Consider the following 25732-nt stretch of genomic DNA (forward strand, 5'->3'; position numbering starts at 1 on the left):
TGATCTTAATTTTCCCTCTGGTTTTAGCTTATTAAAACTAGGCCAAACAGCCTGTAAGAGACATTAATTTGTCAACTCTTTTCATTTTTGTTTACTTTAGTTTCAGTTTAATATTGTTATTGTGTTTGGCGTTAACCAAGGGACCTTACAGTAATACAAACTAACATTAATCAAATGATCACAATTAACAAAAAAAAATCAACCTATGCCTGCAAATGAATTCGACGTTAAGCATGCAATGTATTTCCAATCCTGATTGGCTTGAGCTAATCTTGGTTTCCGCAGTATTAAATAAACAAGAGAGCACATGATTCTTTCCAGACAGGATGCTGGTCTGTCACAGGAATTAAACCCAGCAATGTTGATCCCCATTTATACAGTTGAGTGAACTGGAGAAATTGGAATAAAAAACCCCACTCAAGGTTAAATACAGTAGCAATTACTGCAGTAGAGACATGAGCCCACAATCCATTCCATGATCCCATGATTCCAGTAATCCATCCATCCATTAGCAAAGCAGAGTCTTTCTCAATATGCTGCACTATGGTATACTGTATGTACAGGTATTCAAACAACAAAACTTACAACATTACTACACACACCAACAAGAAAAGCACAGCATATTAAAAAATAAAAACAACAATTATTAAAGGAGAATCTTTAAATATCTTAGTGTATACTTCATTGCCTACACCAAATGGTCACAGATGATTGTTTAGAGGTAACTAGAGGTAAGACCAGTAAGTTATCTGCACACCCTCTGACAAGCTGAGGAGGTGTGGACTTGGGAGATGCCTGGTTGTGTATTGTGCAGTCTGGTCATGGCAAACTCTTGTTGACAATCTTGCTTTGCATCCTTGTTCTCATACCTTTGCATTTCAAAGTGCTGGGATCCTCCAAGGGTATTCTTCTTCTGTCTGGAAGACAGTATATCTTTTATTGTAGAGAAACCATAGTACACGATCCGCCAAACACATCTTAACAGGGTGCCACTTTCAAGCAGTGCTATGGAGAATAAAGACGAATGGAGGGCTCATTCTGTTGCAGCAGAACAGCTGAAGTGATACATCTTCCACATGTTCAGCCTCCAAGCACTTGATACAAGCACCTCCAGGGCCTTGTTTGTTGAGTATACAGGATGCAGGAATCCTAAAAGGTCTTCATGATAACTGAAGAGGCTTCATAACTAAAGGAGCCCTTGCATATTTCAGGGGCAGGGTCATAAAAAAAAAGCCATTGAAAAAAATAGCCATAAAGGATGTGAATGTCATTGTAGCATACTGTATGTAGCCACTACTTGATGTGCTGGCTACTTAAGACCACATTAAAATACAGCCTCACCAGCATTCCTTCATACGATTTGGTGTTTCTGCATCTTCAATATTATCATTCTTTCCATAAGCAACCTTTCCTGTCTCAATCAGGTCTTTTGAAACCCAGGTTTCCAGTTTAGTTGCTTTCGTGTCCTTTTTTCCCTTCTCTGCTCCAATTCAGCCGCGTGGTTTGTTCATTGAAATGTAAAATTGTCTAGCTCAATATCTTGGGGATATCTGCATTTCTGTAACATCCCAATACCGAAAGGCTCTCATTCAGTTCAATATTTGCATTGCAGCAAGGCATAGCTGTGGTTCTGACTAAAGCTTTGTCGGCTCAGGGCTCAGGGTTTATTGCTACATATGGCTGCAGCCCTTAGGATAAAGTTCATTTTAAGAAATGTGGCAGTAAAGCAATGAAGTTTAAAGATTTATTGCCAATAGCAGGTTAACAGATTATGGATACACCCCTTAAAGACTAACAGTGGAAATATGCCAGCGCTATGATGGAATATTTTTATGGAGCATGGCAAGAGAATTAATCCATACATTACAAAACTTTATTTTTGAAATATTATGACTGACAGCGGTAGATTAATACTGGGCTACAAGTACAAAGTACTGTGCAGCCAGCTTGTGGTTTTAGAGGTTGGGTGATTAGAGATGTGTGATTTCTATTGGCAAGAGTTCCTACTAACATATTTCTGAGAATACATCTGATAACAACGCAATTAGTAAAGTGATTAATGTTTTAAAATCAGTGCTGGGTTTTATTATCACAACAATGGCAAGGGCAACACAGTGTTTCCATAGTTTCTTAAGCACATTTTAATCAACCCATGTGTTACCAGTAACTAATACATAGCTGCTTGCAATCACTTTTGTGAAGTTGTCAGTGTGTTAAAAAGCAGTTCAGAAATAATGCAAATAAATAAGACGATTTAAGATTACACCCTTAACAATCTGAAAAAAGTTACTGGAGTTTTATGACGAGAGCTTATTTTTGTCTATGCATTATTTGGTTTCTGCAGTATTTCACAGAAACAAGGACACAGCAATGATAATGAGAGAAGTACTGCTGTTCCTGAGGTAAAAAGAATATATGCTCACGCCATGCAGAAACCAGTGCAATGGTATACAAAACTGCATGCAATATGGTAGGTAATGCAGTAACATCTCTGAATTTTGAGCACATAATCAGAAGATTACGGTGTCTATTTTTTTATTGCACATAAAAATATAAAAGTAGTATACTGGTGTGTTACTGTCCTGTCCAGAATGAAGAATAAAATATTTGATCTGTTTCTTCTGCATTGTAAAAAGTCTAATTGTGATGTTTTGGAAATCCAACAGAAGTCCACTCAGAACGAAACACATTTTAACTGAACTGTCCTGTATAATGAAGATCTGGGATCAATTATGAGCACAGTTCTACCACAATACCTGTTGTGTTAATGTAATAATAATGTTATATAATAATGTATATTATTATAGGGATGTAAAGCTTCTTAGACAGGGTTAAACCTGTATGCATTTTCTCTTGATGCTCCAACGTGTCATCTGGGTTGGGTGTGTGTAAAAGTGTTGTGGATGTCAGAAATAAGCCTTTAAGAAAGGTTGGGAGATCAGTAAGCTACTTGCAATCACGTAAGCAAGAATGAGCATGTGGTCTTCACTTGTTTCTAGCCTTTTTGTTGTTGTATAGTCTAAATATGAACTGTGCTTTATTCTTCCTTTTCAGGACTTTATGTGGAAGGTGCAGAATTCACCCACCTACCTGACAACATTACGGTGTGCCAAGGAGAAAGCGCAATTCTTCGGTATGTCCTAAGCCTGGTATTTCACTCTGCTGTCTGTCAAACGTGACCCAATAACTCAGCAGTTTGTACAATGTCACTTGCAATAACTGGACTTATCCAAAGGCATGTACTTCGGTACATCAGAAACTCAACAATGTGAAAGTTACCTTCACAGCACTAACTGTAGTTTCGTTCTTTAATATTAATTAAAACACACTCTCTTATTTGTTTTTTCTGTTGCTCTGTGATTCTTTCTCTTCACAGAATGGTCAAGCACAACTTAATTCAAAATGCAGGAAAAATCAACAAGGATAGTATTGTTATTACGTCTTTGAAGAAATTAAGTAATGTACAGTATAATTCAATCAAGCTACTTCATCAGAGTTAATACCACTTCTTTATTTCTCCCTCATTCCATTTCCTTTCAATGGATTATTTTTTAAGCCACTCTTACAATAAATCTGTTATTTGAAAAAAACAAGATGATCAGATTTTGAATGAAAATCTGTATTCATTCGTATACATGCTTTCACTTTAAATAAATAGATACATATGGAATACTGTAACATATTGTAAGTATCAGAGAACTTCAGAAAGATTATAGATGAGAGGAGGCCATCTACAGTAGCTCATTTAGTTGCCATTAGCTAATTGATCCTAAGATCTTATTCCGCTGTTTCTGGAAAGAATCCAGGATTATCATCTTCCTCAAGATGGCTGGTTACTCTTTTCCATACTCACACAGCTGTATAAAAATATGAATCCTGGTCTCCATATCAATCTGTCTGTAGTTTTTACTTGTGTCTTCTGTTTCAATTTTCACTCTTGATTCAGACATTCATCGTCATGACACTGTAAGTGCCTTTTAGGATTTGAAAACAGCCCCCACCACACTTATATCGGCAGCCACATCACCCTGCAACTCACACCTGGCACCCCACTGAAGCTAAGCAGGTGTGAGCCTGGTCAGTACCTGGATGGGAGACCTCCTGGGAAAAACTAAGGTTGCTGCTGGAAGAGGTGTTAGTGGGGCCAGCAGGGGGCGCTCACCCTGTGGTCCATGTGGGTCCTAATGCCCCAGTATAGTGATGGGGACACTATACTGTAAACAGGCGCCGTCCTTCGGATGAGACGTAAAACCGAGGTCCTGACTCTCTGTGGTCATTAAAAAATCCCAGGGCTCTTCTCGAAAAGAGTAGGGGTGTACCCCGGTGTCCTGGCCAAATTTCCAATGGGCCCTTACTAATCATGGCCTCCTAATAATCCCCCTCTATGAATTGGCTACATTACTCTGCTCTCCACCCCACTGATAGCTGATGTGTGGTGAGCGTTCTGGCGCACTATGGCTGCCGTCGCATCATCCAGGTGGATGCTGCACATTGGTGGTGGTGGAGGGGAGTCCCCATTACCTGTAAAGCGCTTTGAGTGGAGTGTCCAGAAAAGCGCTATATAAGTGTAAGCAATTATTATTATTATTATTATTATTATTATATCTGGTCCCCTCGTAGTCTTCTGTATTAAAGAATTAAAAGTTGCAGTTCTCTTTGCCTGTCAATATACTGTAGGAACATCTTTCAAACCTAAGAATCTGTTCTCTTATATATAGTCAATCCAGAACAGCAATATATTTTTGAAACAAGAGGACTAACATTTGATACTATATTCTAAATCAAATTTTACTAGTGAATTATAAAATTTAATCATAACATCCCTTGATTTAAATGCTATGCTATCGTAGAATTTAAATCCCTTGATTTAAATTCTATGTTCTAGACAATAGCTTCAATCAATCATCTCTGCTCTAAATATTGCCTTTGCATTAAATTTAATTTGCCATAACCAAGAAGAAGTAAAGTTGCTTGTCTTTGTGGCTTGTGGCTGCTTTTTATGTGCCGCATTTATTCAACTTAATTGGCTGTTCTTTTGTATAAGAACATAATTAAGACATGGTCAGTTGTTATAATCTTACAATGTTCTCTTCTGTAAGGCTCTTGATGCCTTCAGAGGGTACATTTTGTCATATAATAGTCACGCCATGTCCATTTACAGACACCTGCCCACAGGAGCGCATATTTCTTACTTCCAAATTGAAACATGAAAAAGAATGAAAACATGAAATGTAAGTTAATAATGTTTGCTCATGGTAATAGTTAATATTAGTTCAGGAGGGGAGCTGCGTCAGGATGTGTAGGCTGCAAAGGAACGAGTAATAGATTTATTCCATGCTGAAAAGAGAAGAAAGAAAACACAACGTTTCGGCTGTGGAGCCTTCTTCGGGTGTAGGCTGAAAAGTTATAGTTAACTCAATTCAATTCAAGCTTTATTGTCCCCTAGGGGAAATGTGTTTTACGGCACAGTCAAACACAGCACAATGACAAATAAACATCACCAAAAGGGAAGAGAATACAGTCGTGTTACAGGAGATAAGAAACAAGAGACGAGGTGGTTACTTTGCACTGTTTAAGAGTGTAATAGCAGTGGGAATGAAAGATTTCCTGAGTCTGTTGGTTTTACACCTGGGGGCACAGAGGCGTCTCCCAGATGGGAGAAGTGTGAATTCACAATGGAGGGGGTGAGACACACACTCCCTGATGCTTTTGGCTTTCTTAGTCACCCTCTGTTTATAAAGGATGCTTAAGTTGATTTGATTATTCCTGATTATTTTGCCACTTCTATTTACTAATTTACCAGCCTATTACAATTACCGGTACTCATGTTGCCAAAACAGCAAGTGAAGCAGTATGTTAAAACATATGATTACTATTAATATTATTCATATAATTTTAGTTAACATTGGAAATGTAAAGATTGTGTTACAGTATATCCCATGCATGAGTATCAGGTGAGTATTTGGGAGTTTAATTGTAGATTCTGTATCTAAAAGCCTGGGACACATTCTTGTATGTCTGTAAGCAAACACGCCTAGCAGGGAAAAAAGGCTACAGGGTATAAAAAGTAAGTCTGGGCTGTCACGGTGTTGTCAGTCAGGATTTGAGGCAAGAGCTATGGGTGTGCTGTTCATTTCCACACTAATTCACACTGTTACTTATTGCTTATGAAGGTGACACATTTCCATTGCATTTGTATTGTTTGTGGTCTTTGATTTGTCCTGCAAAATCGTGGGCCTAGAGATTTGATTATGTGCGTCTAACCTCCTGATTTGCCTGTTCATGGAGTTATCTTTGCTATACTCTTATATACTGTAGTAGTTACAGAAGCCACTCTTTCGTAAATACTTAAGAAAGATTACAAATAGGAGAAGGTCTGCAATTATTTGGTACCTCATTTGGTATTAATCAATTTAATACACCCAAAACATCAACTGCAGATACTGTATATGCAAATACAGTACATTTTCCTGTACATGATTCCTCAGACCTGCATTAGCAGTGTAGGTTTTCGCACGTTTCATGAAGTTCAGGGTAGTCCTGTTTACATAATGGTGGACTTGGAGATATTCTGAAAGCTGTAAGAAGAAGTTTCATTGGACATGGACAAAAATGAGATTTACAGTTGAGCTCACAGGGCAAAATCATTATAGAAATGGAGTATTGAGCTGAAGTGGCAAGCGGGGAAAAAAAGAAAAAACAGTGATAAAGAATGTAAAGTATGAAGTTTATACTGGAATTTTTCATGTGGAAAAAATAGTTCTTCACTCTTGCCTTTGAATGTTGCGGTCCAGTATTTTGTTTTTATGTCTCTTGTTTAATTGAGCCATTTTAACTCTTCTGAAGTGGTCCTGATCTGCTTAAAAAGACATACAGTACAATACCTGCTGGATTTCACACCCTGAGGTTGGGAATCCCTCCTCCATGGGATTTGAAACTCACTCTTGTTGGTTCAAATCTCTACCCTACGGTAGTAAATGCAGAAAATTAACCCGAATAAATAAGTGATCAAATACTGAAGCAAAGCACTGAAATCTGGAGGTATGTGGAGAGCAAACTACCTACCTGTAGCATGAGGAACAGATGGCTCAGGTAGCGGGTAAGTCTGGCGTAGAATCAAGTTAGAAAATGTCTTTTAGTGTACAGCCTGTTATCTGTGATCAGAGCAATGCCATTAAACAGGAAAATCCATACTATTATGCAAAACAAATGGTGCAACACATTATAACAGATTGTGTTTTTGTATTTTTAAGGGTTGTTATTTTCTTCATGTGTGATGGAGGACCTCACTGGGTTATCTGCCTAACAGATTCAGGATGAGGGATTAGGTACAGAACAGACCAATGGGTCTAAAACAAAGGAGATATACAGTAAAGGGAATGTTAAAACATAATTAAATTATTTTAATACATACTGTTAACTGTATAGTATGTACTGCATTTAAAGGGGCTTAGCAGTATTATAATTTTCAGTATCTGATTACATTATTTTACATTGTGCTCTTCCATTAGCAGCTCATGTGTAATATACTGTAGTTATTTATAGTTTTAGCTGTCTTAAGTTTGTAGTTAATCCTGATAGCTCCATATTTTGGGTTCAAAATATCACTTTCAGTTTTATGGAAGTGTAGTGATGAGGAAATTACATTATATTAATAATGAGGAATACCTGACAATGAGTCAATCACATTTGATTGTCAAATGTGATGGATTTGTTACTACAGTACTTCATGCTGACAGCTCACATATAAATATACTGTAGTTTACCTTGAACTGTTATAACCAAGTGTTTTAAGATTCTGGTTAATAGAAATTGGACTTCATTAGATTATATTTTTGGTCGTTCGCACTCAAACCAAGCTGTATTAATAATCAGTTGTTTTAATAGTAGAAAACGCAAATGCTATTAAATTATAGATGTTCGATTACATGTATTGTAACTAGCAAGGTAAGGATGCCTTTGTATAGTAGGTGCATTGTGTGACAAATTGCCCTAAAAGTAAGCATCTCAGGAGGCCTCAGCATATAAAACTCCCAAAAGACAGTAGAGATACTGTAAAGAAGTTCGTATTCAGCACAAATTGTCTTCCTGTACACCAGCAAGACTTGTTCTAAAACAACCCAATGCCAACTACTATGTTATTTTAAAAAACATACAGTATTAATTATAAGAATAAACATCTTTATATATTTCTAAGAGTGCTTGTGTTAGCCCAGGTGATCTGGTTAAATGCTGATTTGGACTTGCATAATCTAGCTTCCTTAAATGTTTGTTCTCATCCTAACTTTGGTTTCTTACAATATCTAAAGTTCTGTATTAAAATTATTACTAATTAAAATCAGAATGGAAACCCACAATGCTGTTCTTCTGCTGTCAATTCATTTTTTTTTCATTCACATTTTTGAAAGATCTTGTTTTTTTTTCCTGACAATACTTCAGCTTTCTCGTACAGTACATAATGATAAGAAGAAAACTGCAGGAGCAGATTTTTTTTCACTGACATCAACATATCGAAAATGCCTCCGGAACACCTGCTGTTGGGCTCCTGAGTGACTTTACAACTGAAGGTGCTTGCTCAGCATACAGGTTGAGCCCTGTGTTCCTGACATCACTGTTTCGAGTCTAAGTCATGTCACTAGATACTGTAACTGGGACCAGGATTCCTCAAGCTGCAGTCTACAAATCCTAACTGCTGCAGGGATATGCCTGGAACTGAGAAAACAAAGAGTCCTGGGATCAGCAGACCAACTGCAACTGGCAATTCCAAATAAGGTAGAAGAAAGAAAAATAATGTAAATACATTTTAAGCTGAACATTGATTATTTGAAACGTTTCAAATGGTTGTACTTTTTGCAGTCTTTCGAGATGTTTCTAAAGTGATCCAAACACTAAAAAAGCACACAAAAAAATTAAAATCTATGCTGTTTTAATATTTGTACAATAGATGTAATCAAAATCACATTTTAATCCACACCCACAAGGCTATATGATATGATATATTGCATATTTAAAACTATTTGCTGTCCCACACGTTCAAATACATTTAAGTTTAAAATATAAACCAGCCATAATACATTAAGATGATTCATTAATACATTTACTTTATGCAAAGATGGGATTTACCGATCGTCTGCCATTTTGCATAAGCTAATAGAGCATCAGGACGACTGTAAAGATGTATCTCTCTTCCCATTTTGAATCAGTTGCAGTTTTAGGACCATTTAATATACAAAAAATAAATAACGAATTAATCAAAAGTTACCATGTTAAATGAAGGAAAGCGTCCAACCATCCAATGGAGTGAGAAAGCAATTAATAAATGTCAAAGTTGCCCTAAACAAAACAATTTTAAAAACTGAGTGTTTTGTTTATGGTAGTTAGTGCGCTTGAAATAATTAAATGTTGAAATGGAGCAAGCCTAGGTGTAAGTGTACTTCACTGAGTGTAGTTATTAGTGATGCATTTAAAAAAGACGTATTTTCCCACATATTTAATATACAGTGTGCCTATGTTGATGCAGTCAAGTCAAGAGGAATTTGTATTTACTTTAAACAAAGAAAATACCCCAAAATCTGAGCTAAATTGCATTTCAAAGAATCCTGATTAATTTTCATTAAAATTAAAAATGACACAAAATCAAAACACTTCAACATTACCATGTTAGCACTTATTATGAAGTTACTAAGCATTAACACAATCTTGGGCACACTGGAGAAGTCTCATCAGAGCTGAAACTGCTATAGGATATTCATTCAATCTCCATATGTACTGTATCTGTAGCCAGCTGTGGAATCCTGTCTCCTATAGAAGAAAATCTTAACCTACTGGACCAAGACCTCAACAATATTTTCTTGAAGTCCTGCCTTTGGATTCATTGCATTGTGTGTGCTTTATCAATGCAGTAAGGATTCCCAAAATTTGCACCAAAGTTTTGCTTGTGTTATGATAGATTTGTGCTCAGATTTCACAAGTCCACTGCCCATGAGGTTATAATAAACAATGCAATGATCTGTGTAATATCTAGCATAACATCTTTGTGTTATGACTAGAATGTCCAAAAACAAGCACTCAACATTTCTCTAACCCAGATGTTCTCTGGCCCACAGAAAATGACAAAATCTACCATTTTTTATGTTGATAAAAACTGTAACAGATCTCTGTTTGAACTTACATATATAGCAAAGATATGATTTCCAAAAAATATTCAAGATAATTTTGACCAATCTCCCTACAAAAATCGGTCCACCCATAAGCATGCTTTCACCAAAGGGCCTACAGTACAAAACAAAAGTGCCTCAAGCCTACAAGGACCTTAATCTGGCTCTGCTCTGAGCATGTAGGTAATTTAGATGCATATCTGAAGTGCAGGTTGTTTCTGTCTGGAATTGTTCATGCTACAGCCACAACCTTTTGAAAATGATTAAAAAATAGATCAGACTTGTTTTATGGTCTTGGTTGGTATGGTGACCTTCTGCCTTTTAGGATGTGACCCATTCCTCACCTATCTGATTGTTATAGTGAACATTTCATTTTCCCAGGCACATTTTCTTGGAGAGATTTATCACAGATACAGAAAGCACCTCCTATCATTCTGATTGCAACCAAATGATATTCATTAGTCATGTGGAGTATGGTTGTATGTTTAGTCTTTTTTGGGATTAATTATTTTTGCAGAATCTGTGGCTAACACGTTTAGGAATTTAATGCAAAGGCTTGCTTTTTCAATAAATCTCATTCTATTTCAGTGTGCCTACCCTTGTGCATTCCACTGTAGGGACTATCCTTGGTGAGATGACTCAAAATCCACTCTTGCTGCCATATTAGGGAATAACATTTCCCAAAGAGTTTTTGCGACCGTCGTGGTTCCACGCAGTCTCGTGCCCTCGCCACTCCACCCCGCCAGTTCGTCCCATAACACCTGGGCGCGAACCCGGGTCTCCGGTATAACGCAACAGGGAACCAGCTGAGTGAGCTAAAGGAGACCTCCCCCAGCCCAGGTGGCTGAGGTCCCTGCTGTGCGCAGGGAGGGCGATGACGTCACTGTGCCCAAACTAGCTCCTCTACATTTTTATTTGAAAAAGTAGAAAAACTTTCATTTGCTTCTGTAACTGTAGTAGCTGGGTTCTCAGCAGCTGTGGATGACAAAAACAGGAAAACTGGCAGATGGCAAAAAGTCTTTCATCCTCACCGATCATCTACATGGGGGATCACAGAACATGTACAACCACCTTATTTACCAGCAAAAGTTCTAAACCAAATCAAAACCTGCTTATGTGCATTTCAATGTGAGCGCTCTTTCCGTACTGTAAGATGCATGACAGATTCATACACATTCCTCTGTTGCATTATGTGTATTCTGTCACTAGCAGAAGTGTCTTGATTTCATTTCGTGTTTTCTTCCCGTTAACTGCTGTCTTCATGTCATTTTCCTTGACTGTGGGTGTACTGCCCACTTGTATGAAAAGGTTTATTGCAAGCATCGCTCCTGTTTTCTGAACAAGTAACTTTTCAATTAATGTCAGAGACTGTGCTGCAAAGAAAAAAACAGCAACCCTGGCAAATTTTTGAAGCCCTCTCCAAAACTGTGACTCAAGGAAACCAACATAATTTGAAAGAACTGTCCCAACCAACACAGCTGTAGTTCATATGTATTCCAGGTTTTTATTTGCTTTGACACAAAAGGCTGGATTTGTAACAATGTGGAAATGAATCTCACGGGGCCCAGTGGTATTTTTTTTTCTGGCTCAGTATTTTATTATTTGGTTTGAGAAAGGAAAACACCTGCTTGTTAGGTAAGATGATTTTCCACAGCACTGGAAAAGGGAAAATAATTAGTTTGGTATAGCCGATCTTTCATAACTAATAACATGATGACTCAAATCATATTAACCATGGCTGAGGCTGGACCAACCATAGTGTAATAAAATAATGAACTGGCCTACCCCTTTGTTGTCTTATTTGTCCTTAGTAGGGTAAATACAGCTAGAGGTTATCCCCAAAAGTACCCAAGAACTCCCAGCTGTTTTGGCAATATATCAGTGGTATAGCTTTACTCCTTAACCAGTAACAAATACCATTACAGTATACCCAATCTTTTTAGCCCTGAGTCAACAGTAGAGCACTGAACTTTATTAGTATAAATGCTTTGTGGTAAATAAGTGTATTTGAATATGATGGTGGACTGTTGACTGAACGCATGTTTTGTGTGCTTGTATAATGTTTATAGGTCTTCTTTTAGCACTTGTGATTGGTTGGGACAGTAAGTGGAATTTTAATTTTTGGGACAGACTTTGGCCTTAGTAAAGCTATTTCTTCCTCAGAAGTTGCTAAATGAAAGATTGTTCTACATATGTGACTACCACCTTCTAGTTTTCTCTCCCGTTTAATAATTGTTCTATAAATTTGTCCTGGAGCTCTGCTGTATCTGCACTTGTTTTTTTTTAAACAAAGGGTCATTAACATCTATTAGATATATATAGTTAATTTCTGTAAGACCACTCATTAGCCGTAATGTGTTTAGACTATATTTGGTTTTCAAATTTCAAGACAAAGCCCTTTCAGTTGGCATTTTCACTTTTGCAAATTGTTTGCCTATGGAAGGAATCTCAGTCAGAACTGACTACAGTAATACTAAAGCAATCCAAGAAAGAGCCTTTACAAGTTGTGCCACCAAGAACCCCTGCAAAACATCTGATGAAAATGGTATTAGTTCCCACCATGACCATCACCACCCCAACTCCCAGACACACAGTGTTCAGGCAAATTATGGAAACAATCCATAAAACCATTAAGGTAATCAAAACAGTAATGGAGACTTGGATGGAGCAATGAAGAACCCATTAATAAACATTCCAAGGTTTTAAATGTTATATGTGCTGGGAATAAAGTATACTTCGCTCAGCAACCCAGATGATTAATAAGCAATCTTAGCCTCAGCAAAATGAACCTGACAATTTTACAGTTTCTGCTAATTTAAATATCCATTTTCTAAAGTCAATAGGATTTGAGATGAACTGCAGACTCTGCTTAATTCTTTAAAGGTCCAGACCCTTTCAGTACAAACAAAGTGTTAGTATTTTATTTGGTTTTACTGTTGCCCCAATACAATGAAGTTTATTAATTTTAGTTTAGAATTAAGTGGCAGTTACCAATCCAGAAAGTCTTGTTTGGAAAGTGGTCATCCCACATGGTTTTTCAGGCTTTCTAAGTGCTTTCAATTAGTGGTTATACTGTAGATCATGTATTTCACAAATAAACCAATAATTGGTTCAGTTTCTGCACGTAGGCAGGCTGAAGACCCTGGTTTAATTATCTGTCTTGTGTCTCTCTAATCTAAAAAAGCCAATACTGGAATAAGCTGAACAAAAAAAAATGCCAGTTTTTTTTTTCTTGAATTTGGTGCTTCCAAATTTAGTTTTGGCTTATTTTGTAATTTAAAAATCCCAAATTATCAAAGGCTCGGGTCTTTCATTTTAAGTACAGCAAAGTTCCATAAATATAGCAAGACGTGACCTGTGCTGGTGTGCTGGTGTTGACAGAATAACAAAAGAACGTGGGAAGGCACAAATATACCACACCAAAAAGCTCACAAACAGAAAATTGCTAATTCATTTAAAAGACGTTTGCAGCTACACTTTATCCTTTAGCTAGGAGACAGCCAGAAATGACGATGGCTGTTTAGGAATCAGACTACTCACAACAAATATTTAACTGATTTACGGGAATTTAATGTTGTAAATAGCAAATTCCTTTTAATACGCCCTTAAGAAGTATTCTCCCACACACATTAATTTTCAGTTTGTTCATCTTTGCTGATTGTCCACCCACTAGTAGAATATCTATGAACATTATATGTCAAGAATTGTTCTTTTCTATTATCTAAAATTATTTGTTAAGGCAATAGTTTCCTGTTCTAGTCTGTTATATAAATATTTCATTTAAGTAGAGTACTTTAATCATTGATTTAATTATAATAGCCTTTTGTGAGTTTCTAAGTAGCAACCCCCGTTCAACTCTTGTTCATATGTATAAAGTAAACTGAGCATCAGAAGACACTTTGTACACTATTTATGCCTGTAAGTTTAATAATATGAATTTTGGATATGAAGTAGATGTTTTCAGAATCAGTTTAATGAATTGATCACCTACAACTGGCTTGGATACAATCAGATGACTCAATTGCATAAGCTCTGCGTCATTGCATTAGTGAGAAAGTTGTGCACAGGTATCACAGATATGAATATTTAACTTGTTGATTGTCACATGTGGTAAAAATCAAGAAAGCAAAACGCAAACAGTAACCAATATACCCTGCTCATCATGGGAACAACCCCTTTGTGCCACTGGCAAGTTAGAGGCTTGGATTAATTCAATGCACTGTCACTTTTATCTGGGGTGTTCACAAACAGCAGTTTCTCACCTGGCTAAATGTTAGAAGGAAACACAGTCTATCGATAGGCCATGATTTGGGAGACAGTACTAAATGTCACATGATACCAGGGAGGGCCAAGTGTCTGGGCAGGGGTATCTGGTCACTACAGAACACCATGTAATGATTGAAGGCCAGCTGACTGCATGGTACTACAGTGATCAAGATCACTTCACTTGCCACGTTTCCCATGGGCTCACCCTACTATACAAGCATACTAGCTACTGTATACAATATACTGTATACAGACTTCCTTGCTAGAAGATGATACGATATTCAGTTGATCTGTGGATGCCCTGATCATCAGATTTCTATTGAACATTTTGGAATGAGCTGAGGATATTATAAGAGTGAAATAGACCTTTTCTTCCAAATTTGTTCCCAACATAGATTGTGACCGCCATGTTCTGACCTTCACTATGCTGGTTTATATCCACTCTGGAAATTACGTCTGGTACTTTTGACTTCAGGAACAGAAATAAATCAGTTTTATCTTTCTGAGTCAGGGCAGCCCGTGTGTATAACATGTTCTATGGTGTGGAAATCACAATTATGATGCGTAGATTTAATTGTGTTTTAATAATTTCCTGAATTTCCTTTACACAGCTTGGTTTCTATCGTGATATAAGTATTAGAGCCAACCTCTTTCACTGGAAGACCTTTTGGATGTTGATTTAATACACATTTCTATGTTTCAGCCCAGCAAAATCCTTTATCTACTGAACACAAATACAGTACACAAGCACATGATACTGGTAATGTCCAATATTCCTGTCAGCAGGAGAAACATTACATCTGCTACATGTTTGGAATGCAATAATTATATGCTTTTTTATCATCTAAGCTAGAGGCAAGCATCTTATATTTGATATTATTACTCCAATTACATTATTACTCCACTTACAAGTATTCAAAGTTGACATTCATACTGTTCAGCTTTAATGCTGATGTAGAGCTCTGAAACATTACCCCATGTACTTTTAGTGAAAATGTCACAAATCAAACAGAAACATTGGTATTTCACTTAAATCAGGGGGGAGTTGACCAAAGATCACTTTGTCTTTTTCAAAAGGTCTGATGCTGTTCAGCTTAAGACTTACAATGAGGCATTAGGTCTGCACACTAATGGCAGAAAGAAATGTATCTCTATTATGACACTAGAACAGTTGTTGCTGTATTGAGTCTTATCTTTCTGACAGCTCCCATTATTAAATGAGGATGTGATATTTTTAAAAAAATCAGTGTAATATTAGAATTTATTTAACAAATGCACCTCACTACATCCTCACTTTATATGTAGGATGAGGAGTTGTAGCACCCTCGTGTGGCAAAACAGTCTACTCTGCTCCAGCAGATCAGCCTAACAGCTTGGAAAGCTGGAAAAGTGATGGTTACTCTGCCAGTTAAACTAGAGGACGAAATTCATGGTACAGTAGGTCAACTGTATTGTCAGATCACATAAAAACACTCAGAAACATGGGTGGTTAAGGTAATTAGCAATAGAAAAACTAAGCCAATAGGAGTGGTTTCGTGTGAACTTTCAAAACCATCAAAATTTGTTTATGGATTTTACACAGGCGACACTGTTTCATGTACAAGAGTCAAAAGGCACCTTCAGAGCTCTTCAAAGGGTTTATGAGCAGCATGTCATAATATTAAAGTAACACAATGGTGGCATGGCAATTAGCACCACACTGTCCCAGAAACAGTTTCCTGGGGCATCTGATTCTGCTTTTACTGTCTGTAAAGCTAAAGTTTTAATGCTCTTCCTACTGTATGGGGTTTCACCAGGACTTCCAGTGTTTCCCCAGGACCAAAAGACATGCTGTTAAAGTAGATTTCCTACTATAAATCATCCTTTTAAATGGCAAGCTACAAAGGGATTTCATACTGGGTGTTTATTTTAGTTCAGCAAAAGAATGGGGCTTTCATGTTCATGAGAAAGGGGATCGAAAAGATTTGAACATGAAAAAACCCAAAAGTGCTTCTGACATTTTATTAGACTTTTTATTGTGAAACTGTACTCCATACATCAATTAAGCAAACAAACAATATTGAATATTAATGCTAATAAGAAAATGTTATGGGCAGTTCTATTACGTTTTACCATATAGTGCTCACTAGGCTTTCAAAGTGTTTTCCAGCAAGGATAACCCAGCCCTGTAGTTAGGAAAATAATAATTATGACACATATGATCCTTCAAATACACGGGGGACCATTCTGCAATGCCAATGAAGTCTATTCAGAATCCTCACGGTATTGTGGAAACAGTCTGCCAAGGAGGATCTGGATGAGTGCCAACAGCTAGCCTCTGGCAAGGGCACACAGCAAAGGAGCTGGTATGTTGAATGAAGCACTGAACAAACTCTTCAATCACAAGATGCCAATACACATAGCCCACACTGTCAAGGGAAATAGAAAAAGTAAAACCTCATCATCAAAGCAATGATTTGTAGCTGACAAACCACAGCATTTTGCAAGGTTTAGTAAAAGATAATTTAGAAGTAACTGACATTGTTTTGATTTGTTCACCTGAATGGGGATAGATTTTTTGGGTGAAAATAAATTATTTACCATTAATTTCAACTTGTGTTTTGGTAGCACATTTTTACTGAAAAGAAATGTCTTAAGAAAAACGGGAAACCAATAAACTGTCGCGGATGTCAGAAAGGCATGCTGTGGAAGGGCGAGGAGAACGAAATAGACCCCATGCGTAGCGACAAAACAGGGGTTAGCCTGGGCTCAGGAGGTCAGACGATCTTGGGTAGAAACCTATACCTTCAGGCCGCGGAGGACGTCCTGGTGCTAGGCAGGTCTCGAGCCATCCGAACCCTCAATGCTGAGCAAGGAGGAAAGGGTGACCTGGAAATATATAGCCCACACAAAGACACACCGGAAGGATAAGCAAAGCACAGGGAAACTAGGGACAGTACAGAGAAGGAGCGCCCTCTAGCTGTGTGTAACCTCACAAAAAGTGTTCGTGCTGATAGGTAAAACACAAAACTGATAGCCGATAATCCCCAAAACTATAGAAGAATCAAATGCAAGATTGTTTCTAGGTGCATAAACAGTCTCTATGCTCATCAGATTTTCCAATATATAGTACCCTAAAGCTCCCATGTTACTCTATCTGACAAACAGCTTGCAACTTTGTAAGACTGAGCCACAAACTTTTAAAAGTCATTTAGTGTCTGCTGTCTGATGGTGCCATGCATGAGTTGTGAAGGATAGCTCTTCCAGATCCACTGAGGACTCTAGATCACACATCACAACGCATCTTGTCCTGTCAGAGGCATACAGTATTTTACCCAGAACACCTGGTGCCTACTGAGGTAAAGAGAAGAACTTTCTTGCTGTAGGAAACAGAGATACACAGAAAAGTAAACATATCATTTTCTGTTTTCTTCATTTCTAATCCCTTCGTGCTTCAAGCCTTTTGTTTCTCCTACTGGATGTTTAAACCTGTCTACTCTAGCCTTCAAAGTTCCTGTGGTGGGGTCATGATCTCCCCCAACCCTGAAAATCAGCACCATCTATCATTTCTTTCCCACGCCTCCCCAAATCTCCCCTGTTCAGACTACACTTGTAGATCGCACCTCATTGCTTATGATTCCTAATTTGCTTACCACTGCAGCTGTCTCATGCAGTACTGAATTGCTCTACATTTAGAATGTGTTTGCAGTGTTTTCTAGCTTATTGTTGTGAACATGGTACATTTTTATGTTGTAACCCCATGTGAATTACCTTAAAATGGTGTGAGACAAACAGAAATAACCATCACTATCCAGTGGTGCTTTCTTGAACTTTCCTTGGGGGTACATGTGGTATTATAAAATATCTGGTTATTTGCATATTTTATACCCATGTATATTGCCAAATCAAATATATTTAACATATATGGTATAAAGTAAAGGGTCATGGGTAGCTTTTTTTCCCTCATTGTATTCATTTATATTACAACAAAGCACAAGGAGTCTCTTTTTTTTTGAAGAAGAAGAACTTTTTTTCTTTTAATTACTGCATGTACTGTTGCTGCTATCTGGTGGCTGGAGGCTGTAACTCCCTTTTCACAAACGCAAACAGCCCCGATAATTTTTAAAGGATAGCTAGTGAATGCTTAAGTGTAAATCTAATAAGCTAATAAATGTGTATTATATTTATATCTTAGTTAAACTGTTGCAAATTTTAATTTTTGACTGCCAGAAGCATGTGTAAATTAACAGAGTAAAGTAGATGAAGTAGGAAAACACAGGGTTATAAGAGTCACTATTACAATCTTGGGAAATTTCTTTTTACAAGAATTACTGTTACTTCCACTATTACTGTTATGACAGAGCACCGCAAATCTTTTCCAGTGGGTAAAATAACAAATCTATCAATACAAATAGCATTACTGTTACTTCACAGATTGAATTACTCTGTATAATCGTGCTCTGAGGTTTCCAAAATGGATTCAAAATGATTCAATTTATTTATAGTCAACAGAACCTGGTGTATACAATTTTTAAATCATTTTAAAATAACAGTATATCTGAAGACGCATTAATTCATTCTATTTGTGTCACCCAGGCTGTGTCTGTAGTAGGTGCCAACATGAAAAATACATTAAAGAGGATAAATCCTCGTCAGTTATGGGTTCTCAGTAGGTAAAAACTGGGTCCAGCTGCCCTATTTTTTCTTAATGGAAAATGTTATCTTCTAGGCACTGAGTATCAAGGTTTAATGAAGAGTTAGAAGAGGTATTTAAAGCATAAATAGTACTGTATGAAAATTGAAAGCTGTTAAACAATATTAACAACTTCAGACCCTGCAAGAAATGAAGTTTGGGACTTAATTTAATTTCTTTTAATGTTTAAATTTTTCTCTAAAAAATCCAGCTATATTTAATGAAAACTATGTCTCTGAAGTTCTCTGCTGCATTAATATCTTCTATAAAACAGTTAATGAGCTGTATTCAGACATCAAGTGGATTTGTGCGTCTACTCTAAACATAAAAACTTTGATAAACTGATAAATACAAAAAGTAAAGTCAGTGAATCTCACATATACAGTATATAAAGAAAAATGAAGACTGGAGTAATATATTTCTGACATTCTGTAATAAAAAGCAGTTCACTCCCGAACATTTTAGTGAGGTTTGACAGACCTCCTTTGCTTTACCTGTTTCTTAAGAGCTACAGACATTTCCTGTAAGGCTTCCTGATACATGATACTTCACTTTTCTTTTCCCTTCTCTGAATCTTGTCAGCATGAACTTGATTCAAGGACACAAGAAGCTTACAAAGAAATTTGTAAGAAGCTGTGTTGTAACTATTACTGGGTTGGAAATTAGGAACCTGTATAATGTTTATTTTAAAGGGTTTGTATTAAAAGTAGATCTTCTCAAAAGGCTGCCCTGGTTCAATCGACGAATAAATCAGACAACCACATCAGTCAACCCATCAATTTCATTGTCTGTATCATCGTTCACTTGGTGGTTTTCAGATTTTAATCCTTTTTTATTGTATGTTGGTGTTGTTTAATGACACAATACTATGCAATTTTTTTGCCATTAGGCTGAAACCTTCACTCTCTAATGCTTGCTCTTACCTGGGTGGAGATGTCATTATTGTCATGAAAAAAAAAAGGAACAGATGCTCACCTCTGGATAAAAGCTTTTATCCCTCCTTAAATTTTTGAGGTGTTGTGATGCTACTTTTTTCTCCTCGTACACAGCAGTTAATAAAAACAGCACAGATGGCTCTGCTGCCAAACAAACAACAACTAAGCCCCCAGTCCTACTTCCAGATCTATTCACTAATCTGTGCTGTTGGAGCTGTTTTGCGATTATTTTTGTCTGTTGGGCTGGGGCTGAGAGACTGCCAGCATTTCAATATGTGCTCAGAAAAGAGCTACCACCTAACAGCTCCTAGGAGCTACAGCTGAGTGGCCTGACAGGGAAACACATGTGCTCTGAGCCCAAATCGACTTCTATAATCCAGACATCACAAGTTCAAATCTCGGTCATGTCACTAGCCAACTATGACTGTGACTTACCATGCGGTAACTCACAATTGGCTCATGGCATTGGGGGTGGAGATTGGGATTAGTCAATCATGGCTCTCTCAGATCCCAGAAAAACTCTGACCCTTGCTAGTTACTGAACATTTATAATCGTGTAGTGAAGTTAGAGTGGGAAGCATTTCTTCAATTATTTCTGAATTTATTGTATGGTGTGACACACCCAGAATTGTAGCGGATATCATCTCAAATATCTCAGAGATTAACATAATGAGTATAGGAATGTTTGGGGCCCATTAGAGACATACCTGAATGGCAGAAATCCTCCAAAGTTGGGGGGGTGGAGGTGTCTTAAAAAAAAGATCTGATCTGATCTGATAGCACAATGTCATATCTGACATCAATTCTGCGAACAATCTTTGTGTCCGACAAAGGGATGCACTTACGTTATTTTCCCACACTCTTCCCCAATCACATGTCCTGCACGTACAGTATCAGGCAATATCAATCTCTCTGAGATGGAATCTGCTGCTCTACATTGAGCAAAACACGATACCACTTGACAGGAACCTTTGAGGGCATTCTGGCTCACCTTGGATTATTTTTTCAATGACTATTTATATAATTTTAATAATATGTCCTTTGGAAGTTTTCAGACATTGCTGGAAATATTCCAGTGATTTGATTTCAAGTGAATGCGTTTTGTTTCCAAGTGTCGCTATAGCTTCAACGGTTTCATACTGAACATACAATTACTTTGAACGTAAACTAATACTTAAGGTATTTCTCCGAATAGTTCCTCAGTTTCTCTCTTTTCTATTTGCCTTGGGTTTCTTGAACACCTGCTTTTTCTTTTGTTACACTGGTCAAATGAGGTGGAGTGCTCAGCAGGGTTCCTGATTAAGACACAACCCATTATCCCCTTAGCTTTTGTCCTTCGTTTTGCCTCGTATAGTATTCACATGTAATAATACAGTGAACAGTGAACATGACCAGATGTTGCTGCACATTGATTGGTTGAGGCAGAGACGGTGATCACTGAAGCTTTGTATGATAAAGTGGTGAATGCATGACTTAGCATGTTAGCATGAGTTAGAGGTACATCGTAAAATGTATTACTATACTGTATATAGAGTAATTATTTTTTCCTTCCAGAACATTTTGACTTGCCAAAATATTTTTCTACAGATTCCTTGCTGTACCACTGCTGACCCTCATTTGAAGACCTCTGCTTCACTGTGTTTCTTAGAATAATATAAACACAAAATAGTAATTTAGTGTGGATAAACCCCTGCAATTAAGAATTTAATAAATCAAGTGAAGTTACAGTTTTTAAATAAATGCTGTCTTTTGTGTGTCACCCAGGCTTATTTAAGGTATGGAACAAAAGCATCTACAATTAATATTCTTTTATTAAATACAATAATTATAAAGATTAAATGTATTAATAGGAGCTGTCACTCTGCACTGTTCCTGTGGAACATTTTGCTAGCAAAGAATTCAATGTAGAATGGTTATTTTATAGTATGTGTGATCATGCACTTTATCCGTCTTGACCTGGGTCAACTCACATCCGGAACTGGGTCACTGCCAAATCAAGTACACGGTATCCAACTTGAACAAAATTGAACTGCTGGTAATGACCCAGTTTAGACTGTCAATGTGAAAGTCCCTGCTGAAAATTACACTGCAGTACTGACTAACAGACTGCAAAAGACAATTTGTCAGTCATCCTTGTTCTTAAAGTGATTTTTTGTCTTCAGTGAAGTAAAATCCTAAGAGATCAGTGTGTTAGATATGCAGAGCAAAAATAAGAAGAGTAAGACACTGTATTTGATGTTGCTGGAAAGTAAAGAAATGACCTTTCTGTCACTCCTGAGTGTGGACACTCTGGAATATACTGTACAGTATGCATGTGATTTTCAGCATTTCTGTGTTTCAACATTTATGTCTCTACAAAATGCAAAAATATGTACCAATCACATTTAAAAATCTGTCAAAAGTAACTTTTAAATACTATTTCAATATAAGCACTCACAAAATAGAAAAAAAAACAGCTTACCATTTTTTCTTGAGAAATGTCACATTTTTGTAATGATGTGATTGTGCCGCTATGTTTAAGCTTGATTGCCAGTCCTTTTAAAATGTCAATTATGGTTTTAAGATAATTATGGCAACAGAAAATTTGAGAATAATTATGCTAGCAGCAGGGAGAAAAACAGAGAGGGGCATGAAAATGTTTTTTAAAGGATGATTTTTAAAGATGTTGTCCAGGAAAATTGGAGATGAACATTACAAACATCAGGGAGATATTCTCCACCTTTAACCCCACTCCCCTCCCCATGCCAAGAAGAAGCAAATTTACTTTTGACCTTAGTAAATATACAGTAGTAAACATACTGTAGCTCCAGAAAAAATACTGAATCTGTTCTTTCTCGAAATTACCAGTATGACTAATATAAAATGAATGCATATATACTGTAACATTGATCCCTGTGATGAGTTATCCAAGCTGTCAAAAATACAGTCTACAAAAGAGAACAATTTTAATGTTGTTTCAGCAAATAAAGTAAGAAAAAAAGGATTTCAAGAAACGTGAGCCTTTGTCTTTTAACTAGTTCCAGTTCAGTTCAATTGTGGTGCAGTTGCAATACAGCTTCTCACGTTTTATATAGCTCTTTAGAGAGAGTTTTGGATGGGTAGAAATACATTTTTTTACATTTTTAATTTATTGTCAAAGCACAAGGGAGTCATCTAGTGGATACTTTCAACACCATAGACCAGCTCTGAAGATCTTTAAAAATTATTCGTACAATATAATTTCTCACTCTCATACGAAAAGACTTTGTCAAGCAGAAGTACAAAAATAACTTGATAAAGAAACAAACTCTTATTTTTCATAATTGTGGCTTTTTGTTGCAGCAAGTGGTGAAACGTTTTTTGTTGTTTAATTTAACCTAGTTTATAATTGGTGAGCCTACTCTGACAAGACATTGAAGTGAATTTATCATTAAAAATAATTTTTAAAGATTTGAGCTTTTTAATTTTTTTGTTGTACTTCCAGGCTCAATAAAATCAAATTATCTTCACAATTAGAGAATTATAGCACTGAAAATGTTAAGTTATTCATAGAGTGGATATCTTATGGTTTGAGTTTTGACGGCATAATTTATCTCAGCCACATTTAGTTACAGTACTCTTTCATCAATATTCTGTACATGTATCTCTGGATTTAGAGAAGATCATATAGATTTAGACATGATTTATTTTGCTACGTTTTCAGCATTTGGTGAACTAAAGATTCTCCCTCACTGTTCAAATGTCATTCTTGCCTGAATTGGAATCTGAAATTGTAGGGATTTTGGAATATTATTTTTTCCAAATGTCATAGTATTTTTAAGAAGAATTTAAGGATGGAACCTCCTACAGTACAATATCCCAGGTCATCATTACTGGGAAATTTATTAAATTAAATTCTAGTACTGTATATAAAGATATAAAGAAAAGTAATGTATATTAAAGTATATAATTTAGCTTTTAGCTAAAAAAAGGTCTAAAAGAAAAAAAAGAAAGCCTTTGATTTGAAAACAGAAAAAAAAAACTTTGAACACTACAAAAAGAATTATTATTGAAGGGCAGACAGCTGCACATACAGTACTGTAATACACAAGAGGACATTTTAAAGCAGGAGAGACGTCTTATCTTGCTCTTTATTGCAGTTGTATCATTTTGTAGAGGTAACAAAACAATATTTGCTATACAACCTGACTTGTTTTTTTGTTTTTTTTTACTAGTTAAACAAAAAAAGGGTCTTTGTGTTTCTTGCTCCTGAAACAGGGGTTGGAGCTGTAAACTGGAATGGAGAGGACAGTAGTTGAAACTCATCCCCTCAATCCCATGATACTCATCTCCTCAATGAGATCTAAAAGATGAGGACTTCAATACCCAGTTAATGTCAGGCCACATCCTCCCCTCCTACACAGGGGGGGGCTTTAAAGTCTCAGGAAATAAAACTTATGTCTGTTCAGATTTGGAGTGTTGCTTACCATGCAGTGTTGATCTTTTTGGAAACTAGTTGTTGGTATGTCCGGGCCTATGTGAAGTGTAGAATTTGAATTTCAAAATACCATGGAAAGGTCAGCCACAAAGAAGGAAGTTACTGTTGTTGAGAGACATTGAGTTTCACCTCGCTAGACCTGGGTGTTTGTTTGCGTCTTCCCCAGGTGCAACATCGATGACAAAGTGACCCACAAGGCCTGGCTGAACCGCTCCAACATCCTCTTCACGGGAAACGACAAGTGGTCCCTAGACTCCCGCGTGACGCTCATCAATAACAACAAGAGTGAGTTCTCCATCCAGATCGACCGAGTCACCGTTTATGATGAAGGACCTTACACGTGCAGCTTCCAGGCCCGCGACGAGCCCCGGACCGCTCACGTCTACCTCATCGTACAAGGTCAGCGAACAGGTCGAGGGCCCGTCGGAAAATCTCCCGCTTCCTAACTGTTTGTCTTTGCAGGTGCATTTATTTCGTAACGAGAAATGTTAGATCTATTTTTCCTTTTCAAATTCTGCATTGCTTCAGTGAAGGGGCATGGGTTCAGCATAGTTCACTGGGTCCTGGGTTTAGTTGTGGACAAGACTGTGTGCAGCATTTTTATGCATTTGAATGGGTTTTCGCCAGGCGCACATTAGAGGGTAATCTGTGCCTCTAAATTGGTACTATGTGTCAGTGAGTGAGTTCTAAGATATAAGAAGACACCAGGTTGTTATGATCTGTACGAGTTATGCTAATAGATGGAAGGAGAGATCATTATCACTTGATGAACATTAGAATCTAACTATTCTGATTGAAATATGTTTTGTTTTATAGAGATCTTGGCTGACCTCTTGCTAGGTTTTGTTAAACAAATTAGAAAGGGAAAATAATTTGATTTGGAAACAATGAATGATTTAAACCTATTTTATATCTAACAAAGGCGGTTTTACCCTTGTATGAATATAATAAAAGATTTCAAAGAGAGGAGACAAACCGATCCCATCGTACTTGTTTGACCTGCCAATAGTTTAGCGGTGTAAGGACCTTTTCATGCCATTTCTTTAAGGATCCTGGGGAATGTGCTGGAATGGCAAGGCTGGATAACTTTTTCGATTAGCTCAGAACCCTTTAAGATGAGCTTCCTTTAAGTCAGTGGTGCACAATTCCAGTCCTGGAGGACCACACTGATTTTCATTCCACCTCTGGTCCTAATGACATACTGGCCCTTATCATTAGCTTAACTGGACCAATTTCACCCTCTTTA

General features: G+C 37.0%; 1 protein-coding gene across 1 annotated transcript in view; it reads left to right on the forward strand.

Annotated features, from left to right (window-relative positions):
- iglon5 (IgLON family member 5) overlaps positions 1 to 25732 on the forward strand; it is a 202756-nt gene that overhangs the window by 155210 nt on the left and 21814 nt on the right. The window contains exons 2-3 of the mRNA XM_088620567.1: positions 3055 to 3133; positions 24653 to 24885. Coding sequence (XP_088476693.1) covers positions 3055 to 3133; positions 24653 to 24885 — 312 coding nt within the window. The remainder of the gene's footprint in view (positions 1 to 3054; positions 3134 to 24652; positions 24886 to 25732) is intronic.

Source organism: Lepisosteus platostomus, chromosome 26 (genome assembly GCF_059453375.1).
Source record: "Lepisosteus platostomus isolate fLepPlt1 chromosome 26, fLepPlt1.hap1, whole genome shotgun sequence".
Lineage (NCBI taxonomy): Eukaryota > Metazoa > Chordata > Actinopteri > Semionotiformes > Lepisosteidae > Lepisosteus > Lepisosteus platostomus.